The 14,967-nt window shown below is 37.6% G+C and overlaps 1 protein-coding gene across 6 annotated transcripts in view; it reads left to right on the forward strand.

Annotated features, from left to right (window-relative positions):
• The window catches only part of MYO6 (myosin VI), a 142,259-nt gene that overhangs the window by 94,892 nt on the left and 32,400 nt on the right, over positions 1–14,967 (forward strand). For all 6 annotated transcript variants that reach the window (XM_029223790.1, XM_029223788.1, XM_029223791.1 and 3 more), the window contains exons 14-20: positions 1,314–1,405; positions 3,897–3,969; positions 5,536–5,663; positions 8,687–8,782; positions 9,077–9,250; positions 12,552–12,590; positions 14,622–14,715. In XM_029223790.1, the coding sequence (XP_029079623.1) occupies positions 1,314–1,405; positions 3,897–3,969; positions 5,536–5,663; positions 8,687–8,782; positions 9,077–9,250; positions 12,552–12,590; positions 14,622–14,715 (696 nt within the window). The remainder of the gene's footprint in view (positions 1–1,313; positions 1,406–3,896; positions 3,970–5,535; positions 5,664–8,686; positions 8,783–9,076; positions 9,251–12,551; positions 12,591–14,621; positions 14,716–14,967) is intronic.

Here is a 14,967-nt window from a genome sequence, read left to right on the forward strand (position 1 = left end):
TAAAATAAAATTTTAAAAACTTTTTTTCCCTTGTAATACCTTTCACTTGATGTATTTCCAGTTATATGTCCATACCACCATTTCGTTTCATAATACGATTTAAGTAGGAAGCTAATGCTTCAAAAAAAAAAAAAAAAAGGAAAGGAAAGACTCATGGATTTCGGTCATACTAATGCTTAAATTAAAACATGTTGATTGAAACTACTATAGGTAGAGATGTCTGTGTACTCTTAAATGAGTACAGCTGATAAAGGTTACGTCTTGAGTACTGCTGATACAGAGAATTAAGTCATTAAAACCATTGGCTCCAGCCAATGGACCTGGGTACAGGTTGACCTAGCACACAGGCCAAACTCATTACTATGTGTAAAAATTCATCATTAGTGTTAGTTGTCAACAGATAGCTATTTCCAATAATTTCCACCAAATGAGTAAGCTATCAACATAAATATTGGAGAACAACTATGGAGGTGTATAACCAGAAATGAAATGAGTCACTGATATCGGAATGCTGCTTTGTTCGGAATTACCGTGTTGTAAAAATCTCAAAGTAAGTCTGACCGTTTTTTACATTGGGCTTTATCAGTGTGGGCGTTCCCTCTGTGCAGAAGTGGTGTCCTTCATAATTTGCTTGCATTTGTCAAGGGAAGATATGAGTGTTTACATTTGGGAGGGGCAGAGTTTTGTTTTCGCTGTAATACATATTTTAAAATTTACAATAAAGCATTACCTTATGATCAAAGGTAGAGAAACACTCGTCACTGACTTAAGGTTTCGTAATCTTCAGACATTTGTTTCCTAGTCTGCACCGTTTTAGCATAACACTCACATACTCAGAGTCATAACATTTTAGAGCTACAGGGATCTTAGAAATAATGTAATACAATCCCTTAATTTTAGTAATGCATTAGTATCCATAATATTTTTTCTAACTATAATTTTACAGATTATATAGAAAAATATAAAGTACTTACATTTTAAGTCATTTTTCTTCTTTGATTTAGATTGCTTTAACACCTGTGCTTTAAAAATCTTTACAAGTGACTTATATTTTACATCTTTTACTATATGACATTTATCTTATCTGACAAACACCTTTTTGTCAAGCGAAGGTATTTTTAATACTTAATTTTAATGCATATAAAAATTTAAAGTCTTGAAATAAGAGCATTTGGGGAGCATGGAACAATTATATGTATATTTTTTGACCTAATGTTAAATTAAACATTGATACAATAAAACTTTATCCTTAGTTAAATTTATTAATGTGAAGTTGATCTGATGATGACTCTTGATTCTGGTTTTGTTTTCAGAGTACTTTGAACGTAACAGTTTTGAACAGTTTTGCATCAACTATTGCAATGAAAAACTTCAACAGTTTTTTAATGAAAGGATTCTGAAGGAGGTAATTGCCATACAATTTAGATTTGAGAACCGCATTAAGCTATTTTAAATTTCAAGGTACACAGGCATACTGCAGTTAGCCCGATGGATGGGGTGTGACGTAAGGTGGCCCAGGGAATCAGAGGTGCCCAGTGTGGGCCCCAGCGGCACATCAGAAGTGTTAATGGTACAGCTGAGGCTTAGGGACCCAGTAAAAACTCTAATAGGCACCTCCTCAGAAGTGAATGTCTCTTGCTTCTTACTGGTGACATTTACTAGACTTGAAATTCTGCCTGTTTCTTTTCCTCATTCTGTTGTCTTCACTCTTGCCACAGCCAAACAGTAGTCTGCTCCCAGCCCTGACCTGGGGCATCTCCCTCTATTCCTCTGTGTCTCCGCTTCTGTCCACTCTGCTACCTGCTCGCCCTCTCTCCGTATGGCAGGAAAGCCACCAGGCCAGGAGATTCCTTGGGGCCGCCGGCCTGGCCCACCTCCAGACAGCAGTTTCCCTGCCAGGATACCCTGTACACTGCCAGTGGCCTGTCAGTGGGGTGCTTTTGTCTGGACACCATCTCCGGTCCAGTAAGGACTTCCTGCCCCTGCTTGTAGTAGATGACTGGTGGCCTACACTCACGCTCTCAAGTCTAGGAAAGTTCCTTTGTAACACCTCAGAGTGCACAGTGAGTAAAAGTAGCTTTGGATCAGTGGATTTGTGATTAGGCTAACCATTTTTTACCTTGTATTTTGAATTCTCCACCTACTGATACCCTCGTCTTTCCTTCCTTTGAGCCGTTTGAGATATGTCTTACTGAATGAAGAAAGTAGAGTTAAAGGGAACTCAGAATTAATCTGTTAATCTAGTGCAGCCCTTTGTTTTACAGATGAAGAAACTGCAGAAGTTCAGTGACTTCTGCAGGTCTGAACCCTCCTTCCCGGTTGCTGGCTCACAGCACCGTTCCCTTCGTATTAGCACCGCTGTGTTCTGAGTTCCCCACTGTCTCTGGACTTGAAATGTGAAATATTTTCTTTCCTGTTCCCATCCCATTCATCTTTCCCCCATTTTTATTGTGTTTTGTCTTTACGGGTTTCCTAGTACATTCCAACTTTTATACCTTATAATATCTTATATATTATACCAATTCTGGCATAAATAAAACAGGTTAAAACAAGTACCTATCAGTTAAGATAGTTTCTCTGAAAAGTTTCATCTGGCAGCCATAGTCCTTTCATTACTGTGTGAAGTTTTGCATGTATGCTTCTCACTTAATCAGCCTTAAATCTTCCCTTCCACACCAACCCAGCAAGCTTTATGTAGAAACTGCATGAAGAGGAGACAGTGCCTTGATTCATGTTTACTTTTATAATAATTCTTTAAAGTAAATGTGTGAATTTCAAATTCAGATTGAGTTCAAGTAGACAGTGCCTTCTAGAATGACAGAAACCTTTTCTAAATAGTACGTCTCGTGGGAGGAAATAGTTAAACATTCAGGGGGAAAAAAGGTTGAAATATACATCACCCTAAGCTCATTGCGTTGCCCACCCATCTGTGATAAAATCCCTCCCTCCTCTTTCTTTTTAATTTTAAGAAGATACCAGAATTACATCCAGGAACTTAACTTTGATTTGTAAATTATTCTTCTAAATTATGTTTTCCCCAATGATATGCTCCTCATATATATCACTGTGTAGATATTAGAGCCCATTTGCAGTTAATTGCTCTTTCCCTAACGTTAGTGCTTGTCTATAAATGTTATAAATCTGCTCTACCTCTCTTTAGACGATGATTAAGGGCTATTGAGGATATATAATAGGAGAGACAAATTTCATGTCAGCAGGGAGCTTGTTGGTTCAGCTGTTTTTTAAGCTTTTTAAAATTATCAAAGCAAGTTATGTTCCTCTGTGTATTCCAGGGGTAAACTATGGCCTTCAGGACAAACCCAGCATGCCGCCTAATTTTACAAATGAAATTTTATTGGAAGACAGCCATGCTTCTTCATTTACTGTTATCTGTGGCTGCTTTCGCCCTGCAGTGGCATAATTGCACAGTTGTGACAAAGACAGTATGGCCCACAGCTGAAAATATTTACTGCCTGGCCCTTCCAGAAAAGTTTGTGGATCCCTGGTCTATTCTACTGGGAAGTTTGACTTTAGAATCGCTAAAAATGTTTCAAAGCCCTGGTCTTGTCTTGGGTTTGAATGGTTATAAACAGATCCCTGTGTTTGTGCCTGGCTGCCCAGCGTATTTCGGGAAAAGCGTGCTTATCTGCAGGGGGGAACACTTCCACATAACGTGAATCATGTTATGTTGGCCATGTAAGTTTTTATTTCGCCTTGCTTTAGGGGCAAGGGTTTTTCTTCCCTAATGTTTGTTAAGACTTCTCAGTCCCCGAATCAGCTGGTGTGAGCCTTGTACACTGACTAATCAATAAGTGTTATGATCGGATATGGCACAGTGAATCCATTTCCTATCACACAGTAGCTCCATATCTATGATTATGATTATTTCATTTTAGGAACAAGAACTCTATCAAAAGGAAGGTTTAGGTGTGAATGAAGTACATTACGTGGATAACCAGGACTGTATAGGTATGTATTTTTTTTTTGCTCTACTTTTGGGAAATATGGGAAGATACAGTGAATGATTTCACTAGTAATTTTTCTGTGCTCTGCTGGTTATGGGACTTGAAATTGTGGTACTTGAGAGAGGTTTTACTTCTCTAGTACTGCTAGGAAGTTATTTTTCCTATGAAGGCATCGAATTCAGCTATATTGGAAGTTTTCGTAAAATTCCTTCTATCTACTGTGAGGGATATTTTCTTTCTTAAACAGTTAACGTGAATAAATTAAGGAGGAAACAAAATTACTTAAGCAGTGAAGGGATTTCTTATCTCGTGTGAGGAAGCCCGAGGTGTCTGCCAGGATTTGGCTTTGCGCGTCTGCAGTTCTTTGTTTCTATTCTGTGCACCCGCACCCTTTGGCAAGTTGGCATCACAAGTTCCAGTGTCCCATCCAGATAGCACCCTGCAGCAGGAGAACAGGGTCTCTGTTTTCCTTGTCTGTTTTTATCGGTAAAGAAGCCTTTCCCTGTCCCACCCAGGGAGTGTTCAGTCTGCCTTTTCTTTCCCACGCATCTCTGAAATCAGCTGTGCGGCAAGCCTTGCTTTGAAAATGGAATCTGACAGTTGAGTCAGTGACTCATGTGCTAGATTTGGACAAGATAGTGTAATAGTAATAACAACAACAATAACAATAATAACAGTACTTTACATTCGTGTTACTTCTCAAAGCACTTTCACATCCTGCCTGGTCCACTCAGCATATCCCCTCACACACCATATCCTTTCACAGAGATATCTTGGCTGGAACTCCTCCCCTTCCATTTCCCCTTCAGCCCACTTGCGTCGTGCATCTATCAGAGCACTCTCAGTTATAGCTCAGTTAGCGCGTCCCCCTCCACCTCTATTAATTGCCCAAGAAGCATCATTCTCTGACCAGTGCAGTCAGAACCTGGATTTCTCTTCCTATGTCCTGCGGCTTTTGGAGTCTGTCCCAATTAGCACTTCTGGATTTCTCTTTCTATGCCCTGTGGCTTTTGGAGTCTGTCCCATTTAGCACTTCTGGATTTCTCTTCCTGTGTCCTGCGGCTTTTAGAGTCTGTCCCATTTAGCACTGCTTATGTTATTTAAGCAGCTTACATTTTCTAGTTATTTTGGACAGGCAGGAAATTCAAAAACATGAATGGAAGGAGCATAAATATGTGCTGTTACTGACGTTTTGCTGGAAAGTTTTTGAATCCATATCTATAAACAGTTTCAAAAAGCTAAGCCTGCAAAAACGTCTATAGTTTTACTTCAATTTGAATATAGATGTCATGTGGGAGAGGAGGTATTTCTGGCTTACAGATGGAATGGTTATTATGTTAGTCGCTTTCTTTATGGAGTGGTTTTTCTAAAACCTCTATTAAATATATGATGTTATTTTCTAATAAATTGCAGATGTGCAATAAAATTCATCTGCTCTCTGTTGCTTGTGAGAGAATACAATACTTACAGAAGCATGTTACATTGTTTCGGATCAGTCCTCAAAATTTGTGATCAGTAAGTTTAAAATGTTATGTTTGTTATCCTGTCATATTCTGATTTTTTGAAATAGATTTAATTGAAGCAAAATTAGCGGGAATACTGGATATTTTGGATGAAGAAAATCGCCTTCCCCAGCCAAGTGATCAACACTTTACATCTGAAGTTCACCAGAAGCACAAAGACCATTTCCGACTCTGTGTGAGTTTGCTACTTCAAAATTGAGCCTCTGGTGGGAAGAAAAACTTTTAGAAACATGTACTAGACATTAGATATTAGGTAATTAGAATCATAAGTTATGTAAGGCTTTGAACAGCTATAAACATCTTCTTAATCCAGCACAGTATCTTCTATAGATGACCATTTAATTTGTATCCATATATTTTTGCTGCTGCTGATCTATCTAATCAAGGCGATTTTAGCTAAAGTACATTTCACCTATCTAAAACGTATAAAAAGGTTTACCTGTTTTGCTTTTTTTTAAAGAAGATGTTGCAGGTAGGAGTTTATTAGTTAATTAATTTATTTTTGCTGTGTTGCATCTTCGTTTCTGTGCGAGGGCTTTCTCTAGTTGTGGCAGGCGGGGGCCCCTCTCCATCGCGGTGCACGGGCCTCTCACTATGGCGGCCTCTCTTGTTGTGGAGCACAGGCTCCAGACGCACAGGCTCAGTAGATGTGGCTCACGGGCCAAGTTGCTCCACGCCATGTGGGATCCTCCCAGACCAGGGCTCGAACTCGTGTCCACTGCATTGGCAGAAAGATTCTCAACGACTGCGCCACCAGGGAAGCCCGGTTTACCTGTTTTTATGTTCTCCCTTCTGAGTTAAGTGGCCATGAGTTGCTCTGTTTTGTATCATGTGACCTTGATCACTTTCCAGGGGTTAGCACCTCGAGTCACAAGCAGCTACCTGTCTGCAAATTTGTAAGACCAGCAAAGCTTGTGGCTAAGAGTCTGACTGGTGGAAGCAATTCATTTAGTGATCAGTAAATTGATTTTGATACTCTTGGGAGTTTTGAATGGAAAAATGTATTCAGAGAGGGTCATAGAAGCTGCAGCAATAGAAGAATTAGCTAAAGGGAAAAACGGATACAGAAGGCAGTAGAAATAAATGAGAAGTACACTTCTGAAAGGGTCAGAAGACCTGGTTCCCTAAACTGCTGTGCTTGACTACCTGCTTGCAACAGTGAACGGTAGGGCTGTTCTCCGTAAGGCTGGAGTGTGCCGCTGTTGAGGTGTTTTCCATGTTCACCTAGCTCTGGGTTTATCTTTATACTCAACCACCATCACCTGAGGTAATGCAAGCACAACTCCATCCTTGCACCCAGAAAGAGCTGACTAGCACAGAGAAATGTGGATGTTAATTTTACCCACGAAGATAGGTGCTGCCTCACCTTAGAACAACAAGGAAAGGAAGGAAGGAAGAAGAGAAAAGCTGCTTGGAGTGGCAGCTGCCTCCTGTACTGTTTATTGTTTTGAGACTGTAGCATAGTATACCATTCGCTGCTTTGATGGGTCCAGGAGTTCAAGTGAATGAAAGCAAATATTCTTGTTTCCACACATCATTAACTAAGTCAAGAACGTGAATAGGTTGAAGGCATTACAAAGCTGATATAATTATGATAACCTTCTCTGGGGACTGCATCTCACAACTACCTGCTCTGTTGACTTGGAGTTCTTCTGTATCCTTAAATAAGTCTGATGTGGAGGCTGCCTCTCTCACTTCAGTGGAGATAGAAAAAAGCAGTCTGCGTCCCCAACAAAACTTGCTGCTAAGATTAAAGACGTACATCTAGTCCTGTTTATTCACTGCTCTCTGTGAAGACCAGTCTGTGGATGCATGGTTACCTTTACCAAGAGTACTCGCTGCTAGTCAACAAATTATGACCAGGGTTTCAGAGACGTATAGCTCCAAGGACAGCAAACTAAAGCATCAGGAATGGACTATGGCCACTTTCCTCAAAAGAGAACAAGAGCAAGACAGTAAATTCTGAGTTGTACAGATCATTACTTTTATTGTATGTCTTTGAAAACAAAATTATTAATAACCATTTATTGAACCTTTAGCATGTGCCAGGCACATTCTAAGAGTTTTGCTTGAATTACTTTATTTGGTCCCCATGAGAATCCTTTGGGGTAGCTCCTGCTTGCATCCGCCGTGCTAGAGGTGAGGGGGTGGGCATGGAGAGCTCAGGTGACCTCCCTGTTTAGCATAGAGAGAAAGTGTTGGATTTGGGCATCAGGCCGGCGTCTTGACCACAGGGTCGCCCCCTGACTCGTGCCGGCCTGCTGCCATGCAGAGGGGGGCTCTGTGATCTGCTAGCTCTCTCACCCAGCAAAAGCCTGGGAAGGTTCTGATGTCTTAGCTTGTTCATTTTTGAATGAGATTGTCTTTCTTAACCTTAGGCTATTTTGAGGGTCAGGAGTGATCTGTTATTCTGGAAACTTTCAAATATGATACCAACATGAGATATTACAATTAGATAGTACAACCGGAAAAGGATTTTGTTTCCTTCATATAGATTCAGGCTCATTGTGTAAACGTGTTAGGGTGTATGGTTTAAATCAGTAGGTGAGTCCCTGTGCTGATTTTGGGTGTTTCTGTAGAACAGTGCTTCTCGACCTTGGCAACGCCTAGGAATCACCTGATGTAAATGGTGTAAGAGGCTTAAAAGTTCTCCAGCTGATTCTAGTTCAGCAGCCAAGCTCAGGAGCCACCACTTTAGACACAGGCATTTAACTTTATAAACCTCTGGTCCTTTTTTCTTTCCTAAGAGATTATAACCAAAAATATATGCTAGATTTTACTGGTACTTTAAGGCTTATTTAAAAAGCAGTATAATTATATAAAGTATAACTCCCTTTATATAATTTTAAGTATTTCACATGCCAGATGTTTTCTAAAGGAAGTTGTGTAGTATATATATATATATATATATATATATATATATATATATTTTTTTTTTTTTTTTTTTTTTTTTTGCGGCACACGGGCCTCTCCCTGTTGAGGCCTCTCCCGTTGCGGAGCACAGGCTCCGGACGCGCGGGCTCAGCGGCCATGGCTCACGGGCCCAGCCGCTCCGCGGCATGTGGGATCCTCCCAGACCGGGGCACGAACCCGTGTCCCCTGCATCGGCAGGCGGACTCTCAACCGCTGCACCACCAGGGAAGCCCTGTGTAGTATATTTTTGATAATTTAGTAACTGGTGTGTGTATCATTTTTCAGATTCCTAGAAAGTCTAAGCTGGCAGTTCACAGGAACATCAGAGATGACGAAGGCTTCATCATCAGGCATTTCGCAGGCGCGGTGTGCTATGAAACAGTGAGTATAACTTTCACCGGGAGAAAACCATTTGATGTTGAAGCTGCGCTGTGCAGTATGGTAACATCTAGCCACATCTGGCTATTTAAAGTTAAATAAAATTTAAAATTCAGTTCCTCAGTACACCGGCCACATTTCACGTGCTTGCTGTCCCCACTGCCTGTTGGTGGCGTTATTGGACAGCACAGCTACAGAACATTTCCACAACCTCAAAACAGTTCTATTGGACAACACCATGGTAAGGAATATTATCACAAGATGGACCGAATCATTCCTGTTTGCTTTATTTTTCAGACTCAATTTGTGGAAAAAAATAATGACGCTTTACATATGTCTCTTGAGTCCTTAATATGTGAATCCAGGGATAAATTTATCCGGGAATTATTTGAATCATCCACAAATAACAACAAAGACACTAAACAAAAAGCAGGAAAACTTAGCTTCATCAGTGTGGGAAACAAGTTTAAGGTATTTGTGCTAAATGTATTACTTGAATTTTTTTCTTACTGCATTAAAATTGTAATTGTTTTATACTCTACAGTGGATAGTGTAGATCACTCTGAGAAATCCCACGAGTGAGATTCAAGAGCAGTCCCTGAACTGTTGCTGTTTGTATGCAGAATAACATAAAATAGGCATAGTAATTGACCATACGGAAACCTGGTAATTTTACGAACGTGCTCTTTCTTGGTTCTTTAACATGTCTGATTGCTTCTCCTCATGTTCTTGCTTCTGTTTACTGTCTGGTTGACCTTCAAACCTTCTCTTTCCCATGTGTTTTCTGTTTCCTTCCTCATTCAGCAGTTTTGTTTTAGCTGGAGTAGTCCAGCTCCAGATGGCTAGAGGGGACTAGTTGAGTTGAGAGAGGAAAAGCAGGCACTGCCAGGGGCTTCAGGTAAATGATCACCTTCGTGGACTCCTACTTACAGAGTGGCTGCCGTGTTAAAAAGAGCCCAGCTCGAGTTAATGATTTCATTTTGTAATTCATTTTTAACGTGTTTTCTCTCATAGTGCATTTTGGGTGTGCATATTACACTAAAATTTGATTAAAGCTTCTAAGAACTTCTGTAAAAGATAAATGCTTTGTGTGGCAAACCCTTCAAATTGCTTATTTGACGTTGAAGAACACTTCATTTGTTTCATTAATTTCGGATCAGGAATTTACTCTTTGGGGTCTAATAAGGAATTGTCACATGATGTGCCTTAGAAATGCAACACCACTATTTGGTTCTAATTGCTGAGTATTTTGCATAGAAAAAGATAATTTAAAAACTTTGTGCCATGTTTAATGAATAAAAAATTATAATAAATAGATCAAAGAAATAGAATTAATTTCTCTCTTATACATTTCCACAAAGTCTTTTTGTTCTGTTTACAAGAAAACTACATATGCCTTTCATTATGTGTACTTCAAATATTAAAAATGATGTAATTAGGAACAATATTTAGGACTCAGAATACTAGGATACTAACAGTGTAAGCTTCCTGAAGTCCCTTGTGGATTGAAATGGGCTCTAAATAACTAACTTGATAAAATCATGTTTATAAAACAAAAGCTGAAACATAGATACAGGAGAATTCCGCTTATAACACATTTTTTCAAGGAACTGAATAAAAAGTTTTAAACTTTATTGTAAGTTATATTCATTAATTATGAGTTTCTTCTTCTCTTGACAATACTCTTTCTCTTATTTGGATATTCTTAGATTCTTAAATAGACATAATGGTAACAGATTGGTTTAAAATAGTACATTAGCCTGAATGAAACGGATATCATTTATTAAGTATTTTCCTAGTGTGATATAGTAGTATTGCTGGCAAGAACATACTTGAAATTTTAGACGATATAAATAAAATAAAAAACATTCTTAAAATTCTTTGGACTAAGGTATTTTATGTTGAGACTTTAAGTGCCTTAAAATTGCTTATATGCAATACAATGTATTTTGCCCATCGAACTGCTTGAAAACTGTAACTAAAAGATGTAACATTGTTAATAATAAAATTTCAAAGTGTTTTTATTGAGATACTTTGAAATTAAATATTAGTAGTAATTCTTATTTTTAAATATAGTAGAATAGCTCCTTAAATTCAAGTTCAGGTTATGGGAGGCAATAAAACAACACAGGCTAGCACTTACAGTAATACTTCAGTTATCGAACATGACCGAGAATCAGAAGTTTTCCACTGAAAAGTGACATTTTCAGGTTATTGAAGTAGAACTCTTTTACTATTAGTGTTTTGATGAAAATCATATTCTTTTATTATATACATGAATAATTGTACGCTTTGAAATAAAAATAAAATACAAGTAAAGCATGCATTGCATCAGGCTATTATGCCTTCTGGTCTTCGACCGCTGTTCTTTGGTAATTGACGTTCTTCCCTCTTCTCTCAGATGCTATAGTTTATTTTTGCTGCTTCTACTGACAACTTTTTGTCCTTTTTTTTGGGCGAATACTGTGCTATGGATTAGGAAGCATGGGCTTTGTCACAGTTGTTTTCTTTCCAAATTGGTGGCTCTTACACTTGCTTTTCATTTGTGTGCTGGTCTAGACTGGTTGAGGTTGTCAGAACTCTGTCAAGCAGATCAGTGGGGTATGACTGTATTTTTTTAATCCAGTGAGAAATTCACTCCGTTTTTATAACTTAAGCCTATAATGTCTGAAGTGTACTGTAGCATCACGCTTAAGAGAATGAGCCTTGGTGTTAGGTCCTTGTTGGAGTCTTGGTTTTGCCATTACTAGCTCCCTGATCTTGGCAAGTGATTTATCTCTCTGGGCCTCAATGTTTTCACCTGTAAAATGAGTCTACTAATATATCCTTAATTAGAGTTGTGGTGCGGATTAAACATGATAATGCCCGTGAAAAGCTTTGAGCAGTGTCTGACTCATAGAAAGCATTCAGTAAAGTATACCTATTATTATTATTAAGTATAGCTGTGATTGAATAAATATGTTAATTGAAGAATTAATTAGTTAATTTCTCTTTTGTTAAGTAGTACAATAAGCATCCCAGTATAAAATCAGTATAACAATTTAAATAATTTACTTTGCAGAGAAGTGAAGCAAATGCATGATTTTAATGTACTGAACCAGAGTACATTAAAATCACTTAATATTATTAAGCAAAGGAAAGGTCCGTAACTACTTGTACTGTCCATTGTGAAACTTTTTCTTGAGAAAATTGTCCTAGCCTTTAAAAATAATTGAAATGTGAAGTTTTAAAATAGTAGAGAGGGTTTCTACAGGTAGGCAGGTCAGTTTCATTTATGAAAGGTGTTATATAAAACAATCCTAATACATAGCATTAGTGTATATTTTAAACACGTTTTCATTCTTCATGGAGCGTGACACAAGCTACACCCAGCTTGCCACAAGTTCACATACTGCTCCGTTGATCCCTTATTGAATGCATCCCCATCATTTTCATTTACTTCTTGCATTGCCTGTATACTTTTTCCTTATTCACCCCACCTGCAAGTGTGCATGTATGTTTTCTAGTATTGCTAATTTTCAGTCTTTTAATTGTGTAAATTCTGTATAAGTAAAATAAGTTATTGTCCTTGGCATCATATATTAGCCATACATTTCTGCATGTTACTATCTGTTAAAGAGATTGTGTACCAGAAGCTGTTAAATTGTAATGTGTTATATATATCAGTGTTATTGCATGTTATTTTATTCTAATGTTGAAAAGCTAATATTTACTTATGGTATTACGTACTTTTGCTCTTTGAAATAATGAAGTGATTTCCTTTCTTCTACAGACACAGTTAAATTTGCTTCTGGATAAACTTCGAAGTACTGTGAGTACACTTAAAAAAAAAACCCACAGGGTTTTTTGTTTGTTTGTTGTTGTTGTTTTTTCCGGCTGCGCCGCAAGGCACGTGGGATCTCAGTTCCCCGACCAGGGATTGAACCTGTGCCCCCTGCACTGGAAGTTCCGAGTCTTAACCACTGGGCTGCCAGGGAAGTCTTCAAAAACAGGATTTTTAAATAGTCTTCTTAAACTATTATTAGTAATTACTCAAATAAGCACAGTAAACCTGGAATAATTAGAAATTCATTTTAAACCAAATTTCATCATTAAAAAAAATCAGTTTTTAAAATGGTTGTCATTTTGGTTAGTTTTTTTCTGAAGAAGGGTCAAATATATATGTGCAGTCAAATTGTTTTATAAATATATAGAATTCTCTGAATGTTATTAAGATTATCCTGTAGCTTCAGGAAAGTGAAAATAATTCGTTATCACAGGGAAGGAAAATGTATTTTTTAGGATTAAAGATAACACATATAATTCATTTTCATTTTATTACTCTGGTGGTAACATTCTCTAACATGACAGTGCTGATATGGAAAAAAATGGACATAATATTTTTATGCCCTATTATAGTGGCAGTATTTCCTAGGAGCCTTTTTATTAACTAGACATTTTAATTCTCTCTGTTTTTTAAAGAAAAATTCACCATAGAAAGAAATTTGATACGTGGGTTATATAAATGAGGCATGAGTTCAAGAGAAGACTTATTTTTTAAGCAAATCCACAGAACTTAACTGATTACTCTTTTCATGTAGTCATTTGAAAGCCAAATATTTATTGTCTCTGTGTATTATTGCTTAACTTATTGTTAGATTTGTTTTGAAACCATTAAGAAATTCTTTTAACTATCCTCATTGTTTGCAAATATTTCTCTCTTAAGGATAGACCTTTAAAAACCAAGTCTAATGAGGAGGTATTTTATTTTTATCACCCAAATATAATGCTACTGTAAAATGATTAGATTATATTTGTGATTTTTAAAAAGGCATTTCTAAAAAGTGTCTGCAGTGAGCATCATTGTTGACATTAACTATTCAGTTTTGCAAGGTGGCTACTTGGAAGCGAAGCTGTTATTTGGATGTTTAGTGTATTAGCTTCAGTTCCCAACAGTTTCACTGGGTACATAGCAGTATTCTCTCTGTCTCATTCAGCAAAAATCTGATAATGGATTGTAAATGAATGCCTTTAAGCTTTTTAAAATACATATCGTTTAACAAACAAAGCTTTAAAATGTGCAGTGGTGCAGCTCAGGGACCTACTGTATATTTTTAAAATAGAATGATGAGAAAGGTTGACTTTTTTTTTTTTTTTTTTAGCACTTTGGCCTAAATTTTAAGAGGCATAATTTTATGCCATCTTGTCATAGGGCAATTTTCTTATCACAGAAACACAGCATATAAATATATTTAAATGTAGAATAAAATCACATGTATGTCATGCTGTGAAATGTATTGTTTAAATATGTTGAAATATTTTACTAGGAGAGACTTTTCTTTTTACAAAAACGGTTTTTTGGCACTCAAATCTAAAATGTATTTTTCTAATATTAGTATATAAATGCTTTACATTATAAAAGTATGCTAATGATCTTAAGTTCCTTAGTGATTATTTTAAAAGAGGTTCAGGGCTTCCCTGGTGGCACAGTGGTTGAGAATCTGCCTGCCAATGCAGGGGACACGGGTTCGAGCCCTGCTCTGGCAAGATCCCACATGCCGCGGAGCAACTGGGCCCGTGAGCCACAACTACTGAGCCTGCGCATCTGGAACCTGTGCTCTGCAACAAGAGAGGCCCGCGCACCGCGATGAAGAGTGGCCCCCGCTCACCACAACTAGAGAAAGCCCTCGCACAGAAACGAAGACCCAACACAGCCAAGGATAAATAAATAAATTAATTAATTAAAAAAAAAAAAAGGTTCAGAAGTTAATGATAATGTGCTCTGAAAGTAGCTGGTATTCATAGAAACAGAAAAATAAGAATGCTATATGGATCATTTTTAAAAGTACCTTTATTATTCTAGGGAGCAAGCTTTATTCGTTGTATCAAGCCTAATTTAAAGATGACAAGCCACGACTTTGAAGGAGCTCAAATTTTGTCTCAACTTCAATGTTCAGGTATTTCTCTGTTTTTGTAATCTATATCGGGGTGTGTCGAGAGTCTTAGTTCAAATAAAATTTAATATATGCAGTGTTTTCAAATAATTCACAACTATCTTGATTATTTTTAAGTGTGGTAAGACTTTTATATTTCCTTTATTTATAAGAAAAGAAGGGCTAACAAATTATTTGAGCAGTATTGGCGTAGATGTTTCACATCATTGAGGTAAAATTTATAAAAACTCTTCAGCTGCAAACCCAGGTCTCCCT

The sequence above is a fragment of the Monodon monoceros genome, unplaced genomic scaffold (genome assembly GCF_005190385.1).
Source record: "Monodon monoceros isolate NGI ecotype Baffin Bay Population unplaced genomic scaffold, NGI_Narwhal_1 Super_Scaffold_15, whole genome shotgun sequence".
NCBI classification, from domain to species: domain Eukaryota; kingdom Metazoa; phylum Chordata; class Mammalia; order Artiodactyla; family Monodontidae; genus Monodon; species Monodon monoceros.